The 26,126-nt window shown below is 35.8% G+C and overlaps 1 protein-coding gene across 4 annotated transcripts; it reads right to left on the reverse strand.

Moving 5' to 3' along the window:
* Nucleotides 1–5,220: 5,220 nt before the first annotated feature.
* On the reverse strand, nt 5,221–19,444 carry pdgfbb (platelet-derived growth factor beta polypeptide b). Of its 4 annotated transcripts, none has more exons than XM_083565647.1 (7): nt 18,712–19,444; nt 14,653–14,749; nt 11,700–11,762; nt 9,617–9,810; nt 8,165–9,215; nt 7,286–7,428; nt 5,221–7,032 (listed from the first exon to the last, which is right to left on the reverse strand). In XM_083565647.1, exons 1-6 carry the CDS (start codon nt 18,778–18,780, stop codon nt 7,295–7,297), a joined length of 1,608 nt encoding a protein of 535 aa, XP_083421773.1. In that variant the 5' UTR covers nt 18,781–19,444; the 3' UTR covers nt 5,221–7,032; nt 7,286–7,294. The 4 variants fall into 4 exon arrangements, with proteins under 4 accessions (XP_083421773.1, XP_083421774.1, XP_083421776.1 ...); XM_083565648.1 differs by having other exon boundaries at nt 7,281–7,428; nt 18,712–19,403; XM_083565650.1 differs by having other exon boundaries at nt 14,657–14,749; nt 18,712–19,388.
* Between the last annotated feature and the right edge of the window lie 6,682 nt (nt 19,445–26,126).

Below are 26,126 nucleotides of genomic sequence, written 5' to 3' on the forward strand. Positions count from 1 at the left end.
GAAATAGTGCTTAGAGAGCAGATAAATCTGGAGAAAGAGAGAGAGAGAGAGAGAGAGAGAGAGAGAGAGAGAGAGAGAGAGAGAGAGAGAGAGAGAGAGAGAGAGAGAGAGAGAGAGAGAGAGAGAGAGAGAGAGAGAGAGAGAGAGAGAGAGAGAGAGAGAGACTGGCCTCTGTGTGATTTAGCTTCTATTAATATAACAGCTACACTTAAACCCTATAAAAATCCATATCCAAACTACAGGCAGGAATAAGACAAATCCTTTGTAGAAATCCTTTATAGCCTGAAAAAAAATATTAGCATATATTGTATTCATGTATCACAAATCTCAATCATAACTGCTACACATCACAATCATTGACTACTATTGCTTGCACACATACAAGTGTATATAATTATGCAACATATATTAGTATTTACTTATTTTACAAGATTTTACAGCAACTAATACATAACTTTAGTCAGGTGCATATGTAGTTGCGCACACACACACACAAACACACACCCACACGAACACACACACACACACACACACACACACACACACACACACACACACACACGCATGCACACACCACCCTGGTTATAAATAAAATAACAGGAAGATGCTGTGTGCTGCCGGTGGAGATAAAGATCTAATCTATTGTTAACGAGTGTGCATGTGCTGCTTATATGAAGGCCTGGGTGTGTAAAAGCAAACGCGCTTCCGTGTTCACTTAATTGTGCATACAAACATATCTTTGTGTGACAGTGTGCCACAAATAACACTGTCCAGCAGTTTAGAGTCTGCCATGTGGCTCTTGGTCTCCATCGCCCACAATAAATATTTACACTGGCCAGGTGTGGGATTCAAATGGCCCTCACTGCTGAATATTTGGGATATGGACAGTAGTTCTAATCAAATAAAATTGTATTTCTTCTTCTTATGACTGTCCAATTTGTTAACATATAGAAATAGAATATAAAAAATTAAATGAATAAAAATAAAGTATAAGAAGTATAAAAGTTTATTTTACGTATAAAGTAAACTATAAAGTATAAAAAAGAAGTTTTAAAATATACCTTCCTTAGTTCTCAAAATGGGCTCGGTGAAGCATAGCCAGGAGTTAATTTTTTTTATTTATTTGCCATGATAGGAAACTAATATTATTGCCATTACTACATTTATTATTGAGTTTAAACAATAATTAGCTTGTTTGACTGGACACTGAGACTAAAATAATATATCGAATTGTTCTTTAGAACATCAGGAAACAAGCATCGTACCATCAGAGCTCTTGACAGACGTCTTACATAAGTCACAATGTTAGTGGAATTAGGAGAATGTATTGTTCTTGCTCACATCAAAAAAGTCTTTGGATTAGTCGAGCGCCATCAAGTCACTAAAGAAGTAAAAGTCATACCAGGAAGCAGGATTACAGCAACCCAGATGACTTGAATAAAGCTTTCATTAATAACAGTATTGTTGTTTCACTTCAGAGCTTCATCCATTCCCACCTCCTGCTTTTTTTTACAGCCAGCACTGTGGGGGTTGGGGGTGCAAAGTGTTCTGTGTGTGTGTATGCTGGGGGAGAAGAGACACAAAGCTTTGAGGCTGATTTTTCAACCGAGTGCTGAATGTCTCTACTCTCTGTTGTTTGGAGAGGCAGAGTGAGAAGGATTAGAAGTAAACAACAGTATTCTGCAGCTGCACACTCACAACCACTAAGGTTCCAGGAGGACTTACACAACTGTGTGTTGGAGCTTGTAATGAATATAAAGGCTATTTATTATGGTTCTATGATTGTAAATATAGCATGTGTGCAAAACCTTGTTTGTAAAAACAATTGGAATTTAGCAACTATCTCTGAAATGCTTTTGCATCTGGGTAAAGCAGGTTTTTGTAAACACAATATGACATTAAACCTCAATACTGCTCTCTTAACATTCTGTACTTTTGGAGAATCTTGGCTCTGTTTTAGTTTGTGCAGCTAACACTGCCGAGTCATTGATCAAGTCCCTTAAGGCTTACTAAGGCTACTCAATAGGGACCAGTCTCATTTGCATGCTACTTTGCATAAAAAATAGCATAAAAACAAAAGCATGGAAGCACAAACATCTCTGTTTAATTGCTAATACAAGAAACGGTATTTGCTGTCCCTCTCTGTCTTCTCTGTACCAAGATCACTACATGATGTACATTGTTTGAATTTTGCTATCTCTGGTAGATGGTTGTTCTGTGTCTTTCCGTATCTGGATTACATTTGCTCATATGGCAGCCACTTCAATCCTAAACAATTTATAATTGGGATAATATGTGACAACTAGGTGTCAGATTCAGGCTCACAACCTCCCAATTAGTAAGTTAACCACTGACCCCAACTGCAATCTTACAGTTGTGAAAACACATTAAGAGACAATTCAGGGCCCAATAATGAGCAGTATGTAGACAATAGTAAAAGCAACAGTGGTGTACTGACCAATTATTGGATGCTGTTGGATAAGAATATAAATGCTGTTTTCTCAAAATAACAGATGCTTCCATAAGCAATGGAGACCGCATTGGACATTTACAAATCTCCACTAATTAAAACTAGTTAGCTAAAATTATGTTTATAATAATAATAATTAAATAATAAATATAATTCTGTTTACTTCCAGTGTGTGTATTTACTTGTACCTATATGTGCTCTTTATTTGTCATATTCTGTGTATTTCTTTTTACAGCTTGTGTAAAACATTACACATGTTTTAGCATGCTAGCCAAAACAACATTCTTGTTGTTTCATATATACAAATATTGGTAGCTAGAAAGCTTCACAAATTGACTGACTCATTACTTTCCAAGCAATTAGAGAATGAATAAATGTTGTTTTAGAAAAAAAAAAGTTGTGGAAAAAAAGTGTCTGTTCAGCAAGAAAAAGCCAGAAATATATTTTGCCAAAAAATATCAGAAATTAATTGAATTTAATTAATTTTTATTTGTATAGCACATTTAACAATGACATTGTCTCAAAGCAGCTTTACACAGATAATGTGGTGGTAAAAATGAATAAGATGCAATTCCTTTACTCGCATGTCCTCCTGAATTTATTTACACTGATACTCTTTTTCTGCAGCTTTTCCCTGAGTGGCTATTGCTATTTGCTTTTTGTGTAGTCAGACTACTTTCAAACGTCTTTTTGACAGGTTTGAGCTGGTGTAAAACACGTGCATGCAGGTTTTCTGTGAATTATGACACATCACCTCTGACTTACAACAAGTCAGGAACATCATACTTTATTGTTATTTTCTCCCATGACTCAATGTTCAAAATCTTTAAAATAAATGCACTGTAAAAAAAAAAAAGTAGCTTGAAGTTGATATAATCTAACATTTCACACTTGCAGGATTGTTTTCCTGGTTGTTTAATGGTTTGGAAGAATGTTGTGACTCGTGTTTGCCCTGATCCTGCTAAAATAGCCTCACTCCCCACCCTCGATATCCAACTCCTTAATATGATATCAGTATATTGTGTGTGGGATTACTGGTGCTCTGCATTCCACACTGTAGCCAGATGCAGACCGGTAGTGAGATAATTTTACAGTTTTGTTTTTAAAATAAATATGGCAATTAATTTTCCGAAAAGATATTTTCTTAAAACTAAAAATACATGAAAATACATTTACACAATTCAAGTTGCAACACAAATTTAAATAATATAGATTCAAATAATAATCTGAAACTTGGATGCTTCAGGTTGCAATCTTACACTACCTGAATAACTTAGAAATCATTCCAAGGGCAGCCTTTACCTGCATGTGCAATTGTGTTCTAGCCCACCTTGTCCTGTTTATAGATCACACACCATTATTCTGTTATTTTTTTACCACAAGTTTGATTCCCATATTGGACTTGTCTACAATGATTTAATAAAGACTATTCACTGGCACATGCATCCATCTGTCCTCATGGCATTAACACAATAGGATATCTCACTTCCACTGTCACACTTCGATTGAGTTGTTTAACAGCCGTTAACATAATATAATGGACACAAGTTTGTAAATTCAGTTTGTAATTATCTCTCAACATGTCTAGGATACTCCTTTACTGTCAAAACAAAATACTTTTTGCAGCAAACATTAGGGCATATTGTTTCACTGTCCTCAGGAGACATTTCCTAGACTAAATAAACGTTTACAGAGTCACAGGGAACTGTTTGCCTTAATATATTTGTCAGTAAAAAGCTTTCCGTAGTTTTTGAGGAACTCTGTACAGTGGTCCCCCAAAACTCCGTAAATATTTGACGTACCCCTGCAGCCCCTATACCTTAGTAAATTCATCTAGACATTATGTCACTTTAATACCACAATGTGTTTTTACATTTTTTAAGGAATTTGTTAGTGAAAACATAGTTTAAAATGTTATTCCTAACGTTCCTGAACATTCGGTCACGCTGCAGATTTCCGCGAATTTGAAGATATTCCGCAACTTGCTGTTAGTTAGTCCAAATGAGAACCCGCAAATTTTCTAAACCGCGACTTCCGAACCGTGATTTATTGGGGGTTGACTGTATACTAATTCATAAATATAATATCATAATATAATTTTCTGTGTGCTGTATCCTCAAGGACCTTACCGATTTGAGATGCATCAGTATATTAATCCTAGTCCCCACCTCTCCGTGCACTAACTAGGATCATCTGAGCAGACAGGGTCTGCTTTAGGCCAAGGGGGTGAACAGCACCGATACTGCCAAAGTGTTTTGTTTTAATCAGACTGTCTGGGACAAAGCTAATACACTCCTGTGTGGCTAACTGCTGAACTGGGCAAATGAGTGGGGCTCTGACAACGTCCAGTCAAAGTCAACAAAAATAAGAGGAAGAAAGATGTGGCATGAAGAGAGTAAAAAGAGACATAGAGGAAGTATGAGTAAAAGTATAAGTGTCATAGGCTTAATATTAGCAAATCAGTAAATCAAAGAAAAAACAAACAAAAAAATTCGAAAAAAGGTGATTATTTACATAAACTACACTTTCCAAGACACAGAAAATGCTGGAACACATACAATTCAGCATAAAAAATTATATTGGACATGGATTTAGGTATATACATTTTTTGTTTAAATGTAATTTAAACAGTAAAAGTGTTCCGTGCTTAGCTTTGAAATATGCTTATTCCATATTTCTATTGCACCTAAATAGTCAATTTAAAGGCAGGAAATGCATACTTGTAAAAAAGAGACTTGTAAATACAAATGTAACTTTAGCTCAGGTTATTTTAGTTCTTTATTCAGATTTTTCTGTGGTGCAAAACACTTCCTCACAAACAACAGGAGATGAAAATAAACAATTTGCAGATACACCTTTAACAGAATGCCGAGAAACAAATAAGTCAAATTAATAAAAAAGACATTAATCCCGAAGCAAACATAGGAGAATAAATAATATTAATGGTAAAGCTGTTTCCTTATCATTACATAGCACCGTCATATTTTTAAGAGGTCCATATTAATACAATAAAATTGCAAGCTTTAATTTGCCATCTGAGAATTTCCAGTGTTAGCAGTCAAATTAAATAAAAAATAAAACTTAAATAGGAAAAAAGTTAAAACAGTATTGTTGCAGTGTTAATGATTTGTATATGATTTATTAAGTGGTTGTGATATTAAATTATGTTTAATAATCAAGACATATTGGAAACACTGTTCAAAACAAAACATTTGCCTGACTCATGTCCCTTCTCTTTTTTCCACTTTTCTCATTGGGAATGAATGAATACAATTTAAACACTTGTGTTAATCTATACCTAGATTACAACTAGATGAGGAAAAGCTGTCCAATATTTCTCAGACCCTGACATCTCTACCAATAAAAGGGGTTTCCTTAAGGCATCTTTGCATAGTTAATGGTTCTAAGCTTCCTAATGGGTGCTCTACATAGCACACTTGTAGGATGGAGAAACTATTGGTTTTACACTGTGGTTTCAGTGGATGGACAGAATTACAACAATCATTCTAACTGCCAGTGTATTGATTATAGTTAGAAGAGAAACTGAATTGGCCAGGTGGGTGGAATATCAAATTGATTGGATGAAAGCTCTCTGTTTTAGTGTCTTTAAACATTACAAGTTTCTTCAACACTCACTTATTTCAAGCAATTCTCCAAAACAGTATGTTCTAATCTACAAAGAATATAATCTCTAAATCTGAAAATGCTTTTCATTCCCCAGATCATCTCTTTAGCAATCTCTAAACATTTAGTCAATTATTTCCATGTTACAGAACATCTAATAAGGAGCCACTTGAAAGAACTACAAAATAAGTATTTTTATTCTCTTTCATAGTTTCTTACATTTCTGTTTCTATATGCCAGTGTTTTAATTCCAAAGAGTTTTAGATCAGTCTTTATTCTTTCAGCAATCTTCTGCAGACTCATGTTTTTGAATCCAGAAAATATTTACCTTAAAATCTCCACATTGTGGATCTTCTAAACGTCTTTTCCATTTGAATGAGAATCCATTTGATTTCTTGATTAAAATTATCTGAGAGTTCAAAAAAACTTCTGGACCAGTCTCTTTTATTTCTGTGACTTTCCACAGACCAGTCCCATACATTCCAAACTTTCAGTGTTTTTGTTTTATTCTTGACTTCTAGGCAAGTCCTTTCCTACCCTCAAAGTTTCAAAGACATTCCCAAGCCTACCTCCTCAGTTCCACTGTTCCACAGAGTCATGGCAGGTTTCCAAATGTGAGCATAACTTAAGAAAAAGACATCAGAGTAGTTTTGAGGAGTTCTAGCTACTAGTGGACAGACAGTCTGAAACCAGGGTAAACCTTATGTTTGTCTTAATGTCTTCTGTCCCCTTTAATAACAACACTGTTATTTATATCAGGGGAATATGGTAGGAATGTAGCTCTGCCCCTAGATCTCTGCCAAATGCAGACTCTCCCAGGGTTACTGCAAGATGATTAGTACTAGAGGCTGTGGGGCTACATGGACAGGAATACTTGAATAAATTATATTATTCAGGATAGTGCAATAATAAGAACAAGTACTGCACCTTGCACACATCTACAAGAGAGAACACAGAAAAAGAGGAATTACATACCTGACTATAGTAAGTTATTCCTGATCCCTGCAACTTTTACAATAGTGTTCATCGCATAGGCATACACTCTGAGAAAACAGGCTCTCTCAGGTATTATCTTGGTAGTAAACTGTTCAAATTTTCTAAATGGAAAACTGTTATAGGGTTCTATAATAATGTATATAGAAACCTTTTCTCTAGAATTGCAAGTATAAACGGGTGTGTTATGTACCTCACCTGTGCTTGCTACATGAGCATGGCCCTCATGACAGCCTTGCTTATGCGATTGCGGTGTTTCCTCGATCTCTTTGGTGGACGAGGGGGCAGTCGGGGTGGTGTGTGTGGAGTGGACAGTCTGACTGGAGTAGTCATTCTGCTTTCTAAGAATGCAACAAAGACAGAGAGATCACGTACGAATATTAGCTCTTGAAAATTTGAAGTACACTTATAAGTAGCACACAGGGCAAGAATGATAAAAATTTCATAAAAGCTAATCCGCTTAGCGTACATGACTTGAATGATTAGCAAGAAAATTTACTGGACAAATGGGTGTAGACAACTGCTTACAGGCAAGTTTAACACTATGAAATTATATGATTGCATTCAAGTGCCTTCAAAACCCATTTTCTCATTTCTCATGCTCATGTTCAATACAAAATGAGAGAATAAGAAAAATATGTGCAGGATTGTCTGTTCTGGAAAGAGATATACTTAACTTTTTAAAGTATAAAAATAAAAGCTAGTTTTCTATACTGTGTGCTAAAAAAAATCATGGTGTATTATTTTTTATCATTGCTTTGGTTTTCTGTTCCTAGTAACCATTTTGGTAAAGCATCATGGATGTGCTTAATTTTTGCCTGCTTATTAGCTTTTTTTCTCAGTGCTGCACTTAATAGTCATAGAGTGGTTTCACACTCTAGTTTGTAAGTATATCAAACATTCTTGAAAAATAATGAAGCCTCCATAACCACTCTCATACTAAGGAAAACGTATTGCTGAGCTGTCACATTATGTGATTAACAGTAGCAGTCAAACTGGTGCTGTGCTAGTTAATGTGCCCCAGATTATTTTTTAAGTGAGAACTGAGTTAAATATGTCATGAGCCAAGTCAGTTACCTGTTCGTTGTGTAGTTGTATGTGTTTGCTGAGGTTTGTGGTGCATCGGGTGCTGTTTTTGGTCCTCATGTGGACTGTTTTGTGCTTTCAGGAAATGTTTGAGCTTTTCTTCATCGAGACGCTTGTGAAGTAACAGCAGCTCCTCTTTCTCCTCCTCCAAAGCCTTAATTTCCTTCAGCAAAGTGGACCTGCTTCTGATCCCCTCTGTCTCCTCTTGAGTGCTCTCCATTTCTGGGGTCTCATTTCCCTTGGTCCTTACACTAGGTTCTTTTTCTGCATTAAAGCCATGGCCTTGCTTCTGATTGGTTTTCTCAGCAGGTTTAGAAACCATAGTCTGATTAGCTTGCACAGCGTGTGCTCCACTGTGAGTCTGATTCTGGGTGGTCTCCATTTGGGAAGTAGTATGATTTTTGTGTACTTGACTGTTCTTGGCAGTCTTGCTCAGCTCTGTGCATTGTATTGTCTCAGATATATGCTGTGGAATCTGATTGGTTATTTCAGTGGGATGGACCCCTAATGACTGATTAATCAGCCTATCATCATTAATTGTACTGTTTGTTTGTACATCTTTGTCTCCTGTCTCTCCCACTTTTTCACTTGCCCTTATTACATTATGTATTAGTAAACCTGTATTTTCTTTGTTAATGTGACTGGGTATAGGATTTGCCTGTCTCTCAGAAGACCAACCCTTGGTGTCATTGGAGCTGGTGTTACTCTTCCTCCCATCTCCAAATGAATAACCTCTGCTCATTCCATGTTGCGTATTGTTATGGCTCCAGGCATCTTGTCTATTTTCCAGAGGTGGCCAGCTGTGGCTTAGCAGATCCTCTAATTTAAGCCTCTGGTTGGGTTTAAGCTCATCTCGCCGATGAAGCTCATCTTTAAAACGAGGTTTACCCGAACGATCTCTTGCTTCTTGTTTGCTAGCAGTAGACTTTCTGCGGGAGGATGGACGAGGAACAGCTTGACATCGGCACTCCACATGATCGTTAACTGAGACTACAGCTTTGTTGTAAACTGGGCGCATGTTCATGTACTGGATCTTCATAACCTAGACCAGACAAGGGATCATCTTAGCATGTTTGAATAAATAGTAACTGCAAAGTGATAATCACATCTGTTAATATATAAGGTGTGACATTTGTATTGTTTATGACTTTAATGTTGTTTGTTTAAGAAAATGTGTTTATTATGCATAATTAACTTTTAAATTTTTTGTTTATAATTTTTTTTTTAATAAATGATTATGATGAATATTATATTTATTATTAATCTAAGTTCCTCAATATCAGTCATTTAATAAACTAAAGGAGCCAAAACGTATGATCACAATAAAACTTTATTTAATATTTATTTCTGTAAAGCTGCTTTTGGACAATGTCCATTGTTAAAAGCACAACATAACCACAATGAAATCATTTAAATATAAAAGCGATATTTGTGTGTGTGTACCTGTAGATAGCGTGTGTGAGTGAGTACAGCGACACACTTCAGGTTTTTTGTGTTGCAGCAACCAGAGCATCTCTGCACCTCCACACATGGCGGCCACAGCAGAAAGTTAGCATTGCTACGGTCTAGCATAGAGCGGGTTACCTCCATGACCTCTGTCCTCACTTTACACTGGGCTTGCTGTGCAGGCTGAGCATCTACAGAGGAATGCACAGAATTATTATAGATACTATAAAAAGGTTAAAATATATAATACACTATCATGAAAGCAAACTGTATTCTTCAAATAACTAGAAGAGAATTGGATTTGTAATGCTTTAAGTCCCCGGTCAGGGAACCAACCCCAGCTACTCTTAGTGCCGGTGCCAAGCCCGGATAAATGGGAAGGGTTGCGTTAGGAAGGGCATCCAGTGTAAAAACATGTGCTAAATCAAACATGGATGATCCGCTGTGGTAACCCCTGATGGGAGAAGCCGAAAGAAAGTTTTTTTTTTTTTAAGTCCTGATGAGGTAAAAGTTCAATCCTAAGGAGTAACAGAAAAATAATCCAATTGGGGTCCAGAAGTTTAAGACAATATTTTAAATATGGGGTTTTAGAATTTTGAAATATTTAAAACAAGTGAAGATTCTGCTCTATGTATAACTTTGTGATACTGGCCATGATCAAAAAAATCTTTTTTGTTTTATTTGGTCTACATTTATCGTAAGGAATTGCAATTGTGAAGTAAATGCAAGGTCAACTGAACAATGTCCTTAAAGCAAAAATGGAGGACACACCAAATACTTTGAAACAATGCAGTTCATGTAAATACACACACACACACACACACACACACACACACACACACACACACACACACACACACATTTCTCAGTGAGGTGGAATAATTCATCCTATAAAAGCGAGAGAAATTTGCCATTCTGTCTAAGTTAAAGCGGTATATTCTCTTTCCCCTGTTAATCAGAGCAATGTGGTTCAATCATGGGTTACTATGAGCGCATGAATGTGAAAGAGGGCAGATATTTCTTTCCGTTAATTGTTTAGCTGGCTTCATGTATCATAGAGGAAGTACATGATATCCATGTTAGAGGAGGCACATTAAATAGTGTTTCAGTGACAAATGTTTCTTAAAACTTTAAAGTTTGCTGTAGGCTAAAAAAAAATACAAGTTTGAATAAAACAAACCTCTCCCATCAGGGGTTGCCACAGCGGATCATCCGCATGTTTGATTTGGCACATGTTTTTACATGTTTTTTCCCCATTTATCCGGGCTTGGGACAAATAACGAAAATGTAATTATTTCCCCTAAAAGAATTCAACAACACCAAATTGGTTTTCCCAAACCATACCAGATATCTTGTCTCTTGTATGTATGTAAATATTTAATAACATTGTATAAATACTAATAAGAAAATGTTGTCGAAGCTGCACTGAACTGTATTAAATTAAGTCAAAGTGAAAGTGGCTGATTCAGTTAGAAAACAGAGATCTCGGAGGACAAGCTCTTTCAATTAAATAAGCAGCCAAGAGGTAGAACAAATGCATCAGAATACATTTTGTCTTTTAAAAAGAGCTCACTCAGCACTGGGACTAATGCCCTGCCACTTTACATGGATGCTCCACATTTTTCTCTGTCATGATCGGGACAGTGATTTGATATAACTCCCTTAAAAACACCTTTACCTCACTGATTGACAAGTTCAATTTGCTGATTTGGGGGAATGAGGTAATGGCGCTTAGTATGATGGAAAGGCTCTTATCACTGAGATGAAGGCACCAGCCAAACACACGTTTGCACAAGCACGTACGCACTCACACACAGAACCACGGGTCAAGCAGGCAGCTAGCATCAGCCATTCGCTTAGACCCAAATGGATTTTTAAAACAACCTCTGAGGATTCTTCACAAGATTTATTGTCAGCCATCTCTGTATGATTTATAGCTGCCACAAAATCTTAATCAGAAGCTTAAAAAACAAGTGTGAAACAACTGAAAAATACATGAGAATGACAGACAAAGAAAGATTTAGAGAGTTAATAGCAGAGAAAAAAACAATATATAAATAACATGCTGCCTGAAACTTACCCAGAAGGCTTCTTGGCAGCCGGTTGTTGGTGTTGTTGGTATTGCTGCTTTCTGGATCATCATCTGCGATAAAAAAAGAGATCAGCTTCCATATTAATCTGAGTGATACTATCTTGACAACATTTATTATGACTTCTATGTTTGCCTGCATGTCCTTCAGCAGTTAGCACTGTAATATTTCTGTTATAGTCTGTTATATAGGCTGTGTGTGTGTTTAGTTTGCTAAGTCCATAACCTGCCCTTATAAATCTATTAAGGGAACACAATGTACTCTATAAAAATAGTGAATGGTGCATGATACTGCTCTGTTCTGATCTTACAGGCATGATACACACAGACAAGTCTTCTCTTACATGCTTTACTCTAAATGCACATATATCTGCATACATTTCCTTACATTAATACACTATAGTAAATAAATAAGTGAATAAGTTTAGTATTTGAACAAATCAGACTGATAGCGGGCCTAATAATAATGTGAACATCATTAAGCATATTAGCTAAATAGAGAAGAAGCAGATTCTACTTCTCACATATACATTACAGCACAATAATATTCCTTGGCATTAATGAGAATTTGTATGACATGCAGTGACAAATCTTCATTGGAAAATGTAATAGTGTGTTAGAGAGGTGAAAAGAAAACAGTAATAAAACAAAATAAAATGTGTTGTTTTAGAAAAAGAATCAGCAGCAGGTGACTTACACAATGTGTAAGTGTTTTAGTTTTTCTATACCACAGCAATCTGTCAACAGTGTGCTAATTTCAGTTAATTAAAGAACACAATAAACTTTTTATCCATTTATGGTTACATTTAATGTCATGGCATGTCCCTAAAACAAGTCCTTGATATCAAATGGGCCATTAAATAATTTTGTTGTCAATTAATGCCCGACACTTCAGCTTCTGGCACATAACTATATGGAAAGGTCATTCAACTGCATAATGACAAACAAAAATCAAACCAAATGACAGGGTTATAGTCACAACATTATTATTATTATTATTATTATTATTATTATTATTATTATTATTATTATTATTATTATTATTATTATAAGTAGTAGTAATAGTAGTAGCAGTTGTAGTAGTATGTTTAGTGTAAATTATATAGAAATAGAACAGCCAATTGTGTTAAACTTAGTGGCCTATTTGATCAGTAAGATTAATCTCCGTTTTTCCAACAGCAGTAATTTAACTGAATTGAAATATGATTCTGGATACACATTTAATTATTCAAAATAGTTAAATTGTGATCTTTTTACATTTTTATTTAGTTAAACGTTCTACAATTTGTTAATTCCTATTCCACAGCCAGCTCTTTCACTGCTTATGTCAAGTTCTTGGGCAGCATGACACTCTGGGTTTTTCCCCCAGAGCTATCCACTATTCCATGTATATGAATTTATAGACACCCTTGTTTAGCTGGTGGTTACTACATTATTAAGATAAAAAGGGACACTTTTGAAAAGATACGTCTAATGTTTTTCTTTTATGTCACTCAGGAGTCACTGAAAACTCCTACATATTGAAGTCTTTCCCATGGCAGAAAATATAAAGTTAGAGCGTTTAGTATCTCTGTTTGTCACTGTCCTTTCTTTACACATCCCAAGGCATCCTGAGGTTGCACCAGCTCCAGTCACGTCCAACCTCATGAAGATTGTGGACCTTTAAAGAAGTAGATGCCAACCTTGCAAACATCCCGAACCATCTAGAGACGTACCTGCACCATTTGGATCCCACTTCATGTGGAGTTTAGACATTGAACCTCTTTGAGTGTTTAAGGGCTCTGGCATGGAGAAGCTGGTGTTGGATCTATGATGATCGCAAATGTTGAGCTATATTATGAGTTGCTTAGTAGCTCCTGGATCCATAACATCAACTGACTGTATTAGACTGTAGAAAGGACATTACTCATAATCTTACATTCCATTGCTCATGTTAGTTCTCTCACCAGTGTTCTGTATTGTTTAAAGATTTATAATCACACTCTTGATGTCACCCAAATGAGGATGGGTTCCCTTTTGAGTCTGGTTCCTCTCAAGGTTTCTTCCTCATTACATCTAAGGTTGTTTTTCCTTGCCACCGTCGCCATGGCTGCTCATCAGGGAAAAATACACATCGTTCACCTTAACTGTTACCACATTAATATTTATTATTGTAATTCAATTATAAGTCCCCTGGTGGTCTAGTGGTTAAGATGCAGCGCTTCCACCGCTGCGACCCGGGTTCGATTCCCGGTCAGGGAACCATCCCCAGCCACTCTTAGTGCAGGTCCCAAGCCCAGATAAATTGGGGAGGGTTGCGTTAGGAAGGGCATCCAGCGTAAAACATGTGCCAAATCAAACGTGCGGAGGATCCGCTGTGGCGACCCCTAACGGGAGAAGCCGAAAAGAAAGTTTAGTTTGGTAATTAAATTATAACAATTTTGTATCTGTATATTAAGAAATGTTTCCTGTCTGCTATAACTGTGATTTGTCTGGCTACTAGAACTACTTTAGAACTGCCGTTACAGAAAGTAATGAAAAGAGCTGTGGTGCAAGAGTAATGTCAGTAAATACGTATTCTGTTAGTTTTTACTACATTTATGTTTTTAATAATGAAGACAAAAAACAGTTGCATTGGAACCACAAAAAAATTTACAAATCTGTTTGATTTCACCAGCAGAGTAAGATTTTGTTTACTGAAAAAAAAAATTTGCTGCATGTTCTGTTTTACATGATAGTTTTTTAATGGAAATATGTCATGTATTTTTTATAATTTTGTTTACCTTTAAGACTGTGTTTCATCTCAGCTGATGTGCAGCTTTACTGTACCTTCATGCTAGACATACTGCTTATTAACTGCAACATTACTTAACAGAGAGCACCGACTATGAGGAAAAAGGCATGAATAGGGCTAATGTAAAACAGTATGTAAAAAAATGTATTCATTTGAAAGGAGCAGATTTACCTACGGAGTCAGAGAGCAACATCAGGTGCAGATCTTCTGTAGAGGAGACAGAGCTGCTCTTCACCAGCTCAGCCAGAGCTACAGGGAGAGGATCTTTCTAGTAGATAGAGAAAAAGAGAATTAGAGAGATCAAGAGAGAGAGAGTAAGAGAGAGAGAGAGAGAGAGAGAGAGAGAGAGAGAGAGAGAGAGAGAGAGAGAGAGAGAAAGAAAGAAAGAAAGAAAGAAAGAAAGAAAGAAAGAAAGAAAGAAAGAAAGAGGGAGGGGGGGGAGACTTATCAACTGTAAATATACTGTATAACCAAACACATTGTCTCAGACCCTAAACTGAACAAAAGTATATGTGATGCTTGTAGATGTTTGTGTGTGTGTTAAGTTGTTTGTTTCTACACACAATACACATACACATGTGTGTAGGTAAGTAAAGGAAGCTGGTTTGTCTCAGTTGCACAAGGACTCTCTTCATAGCATGGGTCCAGACAGAGGCCACTGGGTGACTATTGCTCTTACTCATATGGCAGCACTTAATGGAGACATAGGACAGGAAAAGGGGGCAGGGAGGAAGTGGGGGATGGACAGATAAAGAATAGAAGTAATATCATTGAGAGATATATATGAGGATAAAAGAGTGGTTGTATTCTAAATCACCGATGTGGCTGATTTATTATTTCACTAGTTGTTGAAGCAGCATACAAAGCTGGAGATCACCAGTTCTGTGCCTCATGCACTTTTCTCCTTATCTCTTTATCTCAAGAGTGTGTCCCTTAATGTTCAAAATTGCTGCTGGCCATTAAGACTCGTTGACATTTCAGCTTCAGGCACATACCCATGTGGGATGAGACAGGTCATTCAACTGCATAACAACAAAAAAGTCCAACCAAACAACACAGGCTCATAGTCACTACCTTATGATTCTCCTAATAATGATTATTGGTTTTAAAATATATATCTAAAGTTAAATATATAGACACAAATCAACCAACTGAGCCTACTGGCCAATTAGATCAACAAAAAAAATCAACAATACAACTAAAACCAACAATACAACTCAATGAAAATGTGATTGTGCATCCAGAAATGTAAAAATATATCTTCAAAATATTTGAGCTACTTTTCTCTGGCATTTAATTCAACGTCTTTTTGCTACTTTTGTCTTTATCAATACCCAAACAGCACCAGCTCTTCCATGTCATGTATACAGGTAAGGTCTAACACAAGTTCTAACCCCCTACCACATACACAATCTTGATTTGGCTAGTCTCACTTTGATTGACAACAGAGATTTATTTTATAAGTGATAATTGCCATAAACCATAAACCATATAACATTAGCTAAATTAATAATCAAGTTGTCAGACATAATTAGGTAGTATTCTCTCACTGTGTGGTAGTGGTGATCTTCTGGATGTTTACTAGCATTATAATATAATATTGACATAAATTGTAATGCTTATTTTTATGTTAGTGATCTCTTGTGTACAATGAAGCATTAAGTCTTAGATATTTGCCTAAACCTGCCTTTTTACTTGTACTTATTTTTAGAAAAAGACTGGGACAATCCTGTCTAGAAAAATTTGAGGTTTAAAAACAGAAGGGTAAAAAAAGCTTTAAATTTCAATTGGGACAATGTATATCCTGTATCTGATGTTGTGAAAGAACATGTATATACCTCGACAAAGATAGAGAAGGAAACAAAATCAAGTAAGAGCTGGCTTACTTTAAACTGTGACCAATAGTTTGAGGATGAAAAAAAAAATCCTTTTTTGCAGTGGGTATACTTCTGTGTGGTAGATGTGGATATAAATTCTTATGGTAGCTTATGAATGTCCACAGAAACATTTGAGTACCGTGTGTAGTTTTTTTGGGATACAACACTGTCTCAAACCATTAGAGTTACCATCCCACATTTATTTTGTGTACACTAAAGTTGCTGGTGTAAGATTTTGTATGCAAGAAGGTAGAACTAAATAAGCACTTTACTATCGAAAAAGAGCACACATTCATGGACTCACCTTTTATAATTTACTGTCTATTCAGAAACTTACTGTATGAGTGCTAATGTATGCACTAAACTAGATTTGGATATAGCAACTGTATGACATTAGTATAGACTATCCTAAACTTCACTGCTCTATTTGTAACTATTCAATTTTAAACAAATAATTTTGACACTAACTTTGCAGGAACAATTTCTGCCCGTCACTATAGCTCAAAATTCTGCCTTCTTGTTGAGAAACTGTGGGAGGCATACTTTAAGGAAAAAGTACTTTGGAAGGTACAATCATAATTAGATATGGAAAATGTGTACAGAACACATACCCTTAATAACCAACACATCATAAAATCAAATATTATCTATGTTTTCACCTTGATTTTGAAATAAGGCCAATTTCGTTCTCTCTTGGTGTGAATGAATATTATCTTCTCAGCAAATTTTTCCCAAAAAAATAAAATAAAATAAAATAAAACGAGATTTTCTCAAAATTGAATTTCCCCCTTTAACATATATATATATATATATATATATATATATATATGCTACAACTTACCACTTTGACTAAACATGAATTAAGCAACCATCAAATTTTTACACGTTAGCTGACATTATAAACCTAATAAAGCATGCCCTCACTTAGCTTTATTTACAGTACTGCATAATTTGTCTTCCCATAAACATTTTCCATCTGCATTATAAAACATATAAAATGGTGTTCTTACTAGGGGGATTTCCTAAAAGTATACCTCAAAGTGCAGACACACATTTGTAGTCAAAGAGGCTAAAATACACACTGCCTGAAGCTATTGGATCTGCCTTAAAGATAAAAAAAATGCATGTTGCAAAAAAAAAGAATCTACCCCCCCCCCCACCCCCCTAAAAAAAGCCCCAACAAAAACCACCCCCCAACCCATGACATACACCCCCCCACCCACACACACAAACACACACACAAACCCACCAACCCATGCCCTCCTCAGGCACACTGTAACACAACTCCAGTTAAAAAAGTCTTACTCCCTGGTTTGAAACAATAAAATCCTAGGTAAGGCTAACAAATGATAAGATCTTTTTTTTTACGGCTCATCATAAAAATGTCCTCTTTGGTATGGGGAGATGTGTACATACTGATTTCACTTGGTACTCAAATAACCCCTGTGTTGAATAGCTGTCACTTACGTTTTATGCACTGTCATCTGATCAATGTGACTAATGTGGTGCTCTATACAGATTATTTTCCAAACAGAATGTCATATAAACTCCTTTACCAATGTGCAACAAGGTAAAACAAGGTTTTGGGTTCTTCTGTGATCAAAACATTTCATTTATATAGCTCCAAATATAAAAGAACAAAACAAAGAAGTAATGGCATGGATCAAATTGTTTCTGAACCCCATTTTGCAGCACACACACTCACATACACAAATATCACAATCCGTCTGATGATTGTACATTGACATTATTAATAATGAAACCAATTAACGGAATTCCTGTGCATAAATCTAACCTTAACCTCATCCATAGTCTCAATGATCATTCCTCCTCATGAAAAAGATCACTTCTGACATGTCCCCACAAAATCACAACTGTCACATAATTGCATGGACATTGCATTCTCCCTCAACTATAAAAGCATGATCACATTCCCTCAACCTAAGCAACACTCAATCAATTATTCGTGAATACTCTTACAAAGAAATGTGAATGTTAAGGTGCACCGGCTACGTTTTTGTAACAATTCCTAAACAAAAAATACTGACCACTGGTCACTAGTAATGAATCTGCTCATGCTTCTTTTTCAAAGTTTTACAAAAATCTTATTCAGTGGTGTAATAGCAGTAAGCTTTAACACACAAGTCCTTATGTAATCTGTGTCATATTTAAAAATGATTAAGTGTTTCGGTATCGGTTCCGATACTAAGAATCGAACTCAGTGCACCCCCAAAATAACATCCTGTGAGTTTTCTTGTTTAGCATTGAAAGTAATTATTCAATGATAGAAGTTTGCGAAGATGGTTAAGCGAGACTGCTATGCGATGATGCAAAAAAAAAAAAGGTCTCTTACCTCTGCGCCGCCGAAACGCAGACACGCCGCGAGCAGCAGCGCGCGCAGCCAGCAGAGCCCAGTGCACATCGCTCCGCTGCATTGAGAGGCGCGCGCGGCCCGCTTGATTCCCTTTTCTCTGCTCAGCACTCTGAGCGCGGGACAGCGGCGCGCGAGCACACGGCCGGTCCAGACGCACGCCGGCTCGCGCGGGACACGCAAACTTCCACTCAAACTTCCACTCAGAAAGCAGACGCGCGGATTATTCTCCACGGTCTCTGGAGTAGTCTGTCTACTGTTATACTTGAAGCTGAATGCAAAAATCCGGAGGGGAAAATTCAGCAGGAAACTCTGAATAGACTATAAAACACTCCAATACTGAGCTAGAAACTAAACGGCCTGTTTTTTCCTCCTTTCTACTTTTGTAAAGCAAAGCAAAGTTACAAGGTCTTGCAAAATCTTCAGAGATATGCAGATTCCTGCTCTTAAAGTCCACTCTCGGCTGATGCTCAGTGTTTTATACACTTCCCTCTGTAGCCCTCACTCCATGCTGCATGACGCACCAGCATCCACTTGTACTCCTTTTCGTCGTATATGACTCCATTGAAAACGTTTTCTTCTCTATTCCTTGGAGGCTTATCAGTCTGCGTCGTTGCACGCGTGTCAACCCCACCGACTTGATTACGGTGAGCTCGAGCGCTTCTACATCAGTCTGGTGGCTCTTATCTATCCCGCCCCTTCAGGGCAGGGCTCTGTGTGTGTGTGTGTGTGTGTGTGTGTGTGTGTGTGTGTGTGTGTGTGTGTGTGTGTGTGTGTGTGTGTGTGTTGAGAGGTAAGAAGCCCTAAACATGTGCAATTATTTTAGGGAATTTTACACATAGGATACTAGAAAACTTTCACACAAAGTCTAAAGACGCAGCTGTTCAAGAAGTAGATTAGCAATTTTCTATTAAGAATGCTAATGTTAATAATAATAATAATAATAATAATATTAATAATAATAATAATAATAATAATAATAATAATAACAACAACAACAACAATAATTCTAACTATATTCTCTCCCAACAGAGTTTTTCCTGTGAAAGAATGAACCAGAATCAGAATGTATTTTGTGTTTTGTTTTTTTTTTACCAAAAAACTGGTGGTGTTGAATATAGAAACTTTGATCATAAATAAAATATTAAAATATTGTTAATTGGGGTTTTCTGCTATTAGAAAACAATGTATATAACAAAATCATCCATCCTAAACCATTGACCTAATAGTTAGTTAATATTTATAGAATATGAATAAGCAATAAGCAACATAAAGACATCAATCAAATATTGTATATATTATGCATAAAATAATACCTTAAGTATAACTTTGTTTTCTTTAGTTTCTAAATTTCAGTAATGCATTGTACCAGGTAATTTGCATACCTAAGTATCCTGATGCTTTAGTTCTATTTTTAAATATTGTAACCCATTTGCATAATAGGACTGTCAGTTATCTAACTAACTCTGCAAACAGGCCAAAGCATTCAAGAATATTCCAGTTTAAAATGCAGATCTTTTTTGCATAGACATTGAAGTAGGTTTCAATCTTCACAAGAGCATTGGGCTAATAAAGTTCTCATAGAGATGAACATTTGGAGAGTTTTCCATGAGTCAGTGCAATCTCTTTAGTTTTGTGATATGTTCACATTCATTTACCAAATTTGTCTAATATAGAGTCTATAGCAGATAAATCACAGCTTGAGTTGTGTAAATAGATAGTAATTGTTGCTTTGTGAATTATATAATGTATTTAAATTGTCTTCTTTTTTTTAAGAATCATCATGCAACCCAAAAACTTGGAAATCACCCTTTCTGAATGGGACTCGCTGAACTATCTGACTCAGCTGATTCACTAGGAGTGAATTAGGTCATAAGTGAACTCATTCACTCACTTAAAAAGCATGAATATGATTCAGCATGCGCACAAATGTAAACTGCAAATGTAATTACAAGAACCTCTAATTAGTCACAGAAACTTATGTTAAATCTGTTACTTACAGTATGTAAAACAATTTAGAGTTTTGGCCTCCATGTTTAAATTTCATCAATAGCATTCAATAGCGTTTTCTCTATCTATAGTCACATATCTATCAACTGGGGGAGAAAACTAAAGTACACAAAAGAAACCCCCCAAGCATTGGGAAACTCCACAAACACAGAGTAGCTACAGGTTACATTTAAATCCCAAAATCTATGAGGCAAAAGTGCCCAAATGCATAAAAATGGATTTACTTTTATTTTTTACCTTTAACAACCTTAGTGGATCGTTCAAAAGAGTGAATGAATATGTCTGCAAAACATCTTTAAAGCATTAACAATCCACTAAAATATTCGACCATGCATTTGGAGGCTTTTGAAATATGCAGCCTACAATCACAATAGTTCCAGTGACACTTTTCAAGACATGCTTGCGTACCCTTCTCCTTGCGCATTAATTTTTTTTACTGAATACATTAATTACCATTGTTGCCTAAGAATTAATTTAAATACTAAATGAAAGTCAATTAGATAAAAAAAAATAAAAAAAAAACAGGAAATATAATGCCACAGATGAAAATCATTTGAGAGCAGAGCTTCTGCAGGCTGCAGGATCCTCTAATCCTGATATGTCGTTAGTCATTAGGAAAATGTGTGGGTAGTTGCAACAGTCATGGACAAAAGCGCTCTGTGGCCAGATAGCATGACAACTACTGTGTCTGACCGCAACAGAAATGATAGCACTGTGCGTATGTGTGTGCGTGGAGATGATCTGAGCTATTAAGTCAAAGGTCAAGAGGTCAAGTGTGAACAAGTGCATCAAGACCTCTCACAACTTGTCTGATTCCTCATTCATCCTTCTCACTTGCACACTGTCACTCTCTGTCTTCCTCCAGTCCATCTCTCTCTTTCTCTTTCTCTCACTCTCCATCATTGCTTCGCTCTCGACCTTTTTTCCCAAAACACAAAGCTGTAAAATTCTCTCATCTTTTCTTCTCCCACTCTAACGCGTTTGCCCTTTCACTCCTCTCTTTAATTCTCCGTCTTAAACTTGCTCTCTCTATTCCTCTCTGTTTGCCCTTTTCTCATCTTTTTTATCCTTGTGCTATTTCATTTTCTGCTTCATTCATCTGTAAGATGTACAATATAGTCAATTGTTCAAGTATGTTCTCACTCTGTCTCATTCTCTCTCACTGTTTCGCTAGGAAAATCATGAAAGAAATATTTGCAGTCAGACTCTTGTGAAAGGTATGCATGGTGATGCATTTGTACACTTGTTTGATTTTACTCATATGCAGAATTTACACAATTATAACAATAATTGCTGGATTCCTATTTCCTAGAGAACACATGCTAGCCATCACCCTCTCCGATTGGTAGTTGTTGTGTAATGGTTTGAGCTAGTTATGAGGTGGAAATTTTGAGAGAATTTAGCAAAAAGTTGCATTATTAGCATTTGCTGTAGTTGCAGAAGTATTTTTATCTTGGTGAACATCAAGGCAGCCTCTAACCTGCTACAGTGTGCACAGAGTAAAAAAAAAAGGGAGAACAGGTTGAATGACATTATTATCTATATGCAAAGATAAGCAGTTTTGCTATGATATCTGCACAGACCTAATTCCTTTCACATTAAATACAGAATGTATGCCAGTGGTTCAGTATAATATAATTTAAATAATGATGTCTTTTCATGCACATATTTTGTGGAGGTTATATCAGTTAGTCCTATCTTTATGATGGCAATGAATTTCCCAACAATTTAATTCTGCTTGCAATTTTATAGCTTCCATGAATTATAACCCGTTTTATATTAAATTTTTTAGGCGGTCCCCTGGTGGTCTAGTGGTTAAGATGCAGCGCTCTCACCGCTGCGACCCGGGTTCGATTCCCGGTCAGGGAACCATCCCCAGCCACTCTCAGTCCCAAGCCTGGATAAATTGGGAAGGGTTGCGTTAGGAAGGGCATCCAGCGTAAAACATATGCCAAATCAAACGTGTCAAACTGTGGCGACCCCTAACGGGAGAAGCCGAAAGAAACATTGTCATTGTCATTATATTAAATTTCTCAGGCTTACATTCTGCATATATTAAGGCTCATGTATTAAGGCTATGATAAAATGAAAAAAAATCCTCAGTTTTATTTAAGAGAGAAAAGGAGGAAGTTGTTCATTTATAAAGAAATAAGATTAAATTAAAAGTAAAATCCACAAAACCATGATGTAAAGAAGGGGACAGGACCTGTCGAGAGTCTATTAGTCAGGCGTAAGAAAATCAGGAGATTATTACTGGTATTTTTCTTTATCAGAATCTGAGATTACATTCTAAACTTAATTTGAATGGCCTGATTACATTTATCCAGGTTATAATCTAGTCCACCAAATAAATTTTGAATTAATACTGTAAATAAAATTTTACATAATTTTTGGACTGTAAATGAATTGTACAAAACAAGTGTGAATAAAGAGCTAATGAATTATAATCCCACTTAAATCAATTGAATTTTTTTAATGTGTAATATGGTCTACAGTAAGCCTACAATAAGAAATACATTTGTGAGGAAGGAAGGAAACTGCAGAACATGGAGGAAACCCATAGGGACACGGTATAGCAAACTAATGCTGAAAATGTCAAGTAGTCAGACAAAATGCTAATTCATATGATCCAGGGAGTGGTGAACGAGTTGGCCAGTGAAGCAGGAATACTGGGAGGAAGGGAAAGTCTTCACACAAACTAGTGAAGGTTAGAATGAGGCTGGTTAGAAATAAACTGACTTTGATTGTAGTTCTACACCAACACCAGGCTACATTAAGCCGCATTTGTTTGAAAATCCACTTCAGAGGGTTATGATTAAATATGAGCTTGTTTAAAGAACATGTTTGAGATTTGAGAAATGTCAGCCATAATGACATTTCCAGCCTGACTACCGTATAGGAAATTGTACAGTGGTAGCCCTTTGGCTGAGGTAACAGGATGATGCATAAAGAAGGTGGCTATTGTTTCATGGTGCTCAGTCACTACTGCAGGAAACTGAGTCTGAAGACAGATTATACATTTACACAATTTAAACCAAGACCAATGAGCTGAAGGAATTACAGTTATGAATCCAAGCATAACAATGGATTGAAAACTATATGTTTTTCACGAATTGTTCACAAATATTATTCTCTAAGAGATTTAAAGTAATTAAAATTTTTGAAAAAGGTTTAAAGCTTGAAATAAATAGAGGCCCACATATTATAATAGTTCACAAAATTTTATATAACCAGTTTCCCAAAGGCAGAAACAAAATCTTACAAGAGCTTCACAAAGTGTCAAGGGCTCTAGATAATGTGAACGATTTTGTCTCTATATTGATTGGTTCTTTGACAATATACTATGTTGAATGTAGTAAATTATATATTTTCTCTTCATAATCAACACTTTTCTGTGTTACTCTCCGTATATGATTTTGTGATACAGCAGGAAGCATGCAGTGTGGTGGCACACAGTGAAGCATTGATAGATTCAGTCTGTTCATGCCAAGCTGTGGGGCTGAAAAAGAGCGTGATAAATTCCTGAATTATGACCATTACTTTGTTTCCAAATGCCGATTGGGTCTCTGAGAGGTTTTGCTCGTTTGGTCATCACTTCCACAGAATGAGATTAAGAAGCTCTTTTGTATTAAGCATATCAAGGTTGGCTTGAGAAGATTAAAGCATTGGGAATGAGTTAAAGTGCTGAAAAATGTTTCACAGTGTGAGTGATGGACTTCCTCATCCCACACAATAAAGCTGTCATTTAGATATTTATGTGTGTAAATGTTTCCACATTCAAAATCTGGTACCTCAAAACAGTCCATTACCAATATGTTCAAGAAACACCACTGATTTTTTTGCCTGATCTTGATTTCTATTTAACATGTAAAATGGAAATCCATTTGTTGGATAGTTTTATTTAGTATAAAGAAAAAAACTTTATAGCTGTAAATCTATTATAGATTAGTCAGAACCCTTTTGGGTGTATGCAAAGAATAGTGACACATTAACATTGGCACAGTGATAGTACAGATGGCACACCTGAAGCTTTTTGCAAGTAACAACAATAAATCACATGGACTCATTTTTAAAAAAGGTTAAATGAATAAATAAATAAATAAATAAATAAATAAATAAATAAATAAATAAATAAATAAATAGTAAAAAGCTCTGAATGTTTTCTTTCATATAAGCCATTAGCCACAAATAATTTCAATGCTGAAAATGGACATCCCCAAAAATAGTGAAATCCATTTTTAGCACCTATTTTTATTATTATTTCTCAACTTTCTTCCTCTTTAGCATTCCATCTCCATGATAGTAAATCCTAAGTCTGCTCTTCATCTGAGCTCTTTTTTTTACAAGCCAACACTAGAGGGAATAAACCATAACCAAACCAAACATGGAAACATGCTGCTTATGTTTAACTGTGTATGTTTTAATGACACCACCACAAATGAATATTTATTTTATAAATTTGCTCTGTGATCATTTTTTTTATATTTCAATTATCTCAGTATTTACTTTGTGGCTACTTGCCTTAAAGCTGTTTTTGGATATAGCTGGGAAAAGCACATGAGTGTGAGCTGTGGAAAATCTGAGGCATTTTGAATTCTCACTGGAATTCTTAACAGATATCAAATATTTAAGCAAAAGCACTGTTGTTATGAAAAAGTATAATACCATACAGAAAAGTAACAACATTTCAACAACCAACATAAAATGGAAAAATATACATATTTTTTAAAACTAAACTAAATCTAAAGGGATCAATTGCAAACCCTGAATATATTCAGGAAGCAGTTATGAAAGGAAAGCTTTGGCTTACAAATTATTACAGAATACCACAGCATTCTTTTTTATTTCTTGATACTCACTCGACAAAATATGGTGCTGGCTATGATTAAACTGATATTGTTTCTATAGCAACATGTCTTACAGAGGGATTACAATGGTAAAAAAAAAATATTATTTAGCAAAGTAAAAGATATTTAAATTTAATGTTTGTCTTTTTTTTTATCTATTTTAACTTATGCTCTACTTATATATTAAGAATAGCATCACTAAAATATTTAATAAAATAAATGATGTAGAGGATGTAAACATTTTCATTAAACCATACGGTATATACAGTACAATGTGTGTTTGTATGTGTGTAAGTGTTTGTGTGTATGCCCATGTGTTTTTCATGCTTTTAGACTGAATGTAGTGTGTTAGAAGAGGAAGTGACACAAATCTGTGTAAGTCCCTTCAGGGTTGGACTCTAACATCCTTCTCCTAAGTAAATGACGAGAAATTCAGATCAGGTTTGTGAATTGTATCTACACTCTTTGAGTGTGTGTGAGACCATGTGTGTGTGTGTGTGTGTGTGTGTGTATTTGTGTGCTTATTAAGCTATTAAGCTG

Source organism: Silurus aristotelis, assembly GCF_946808225.1.
Source record: "Silurus aristotelis genome assembly, chromosome: 17".
NCBI classification, from domain to species: domain Eukaryota; kingdom Metazoa; phylum Chordata; class Actinopteri; order Siluriformes; family Siluridae; genus Silurus; species Silurus aristotelis.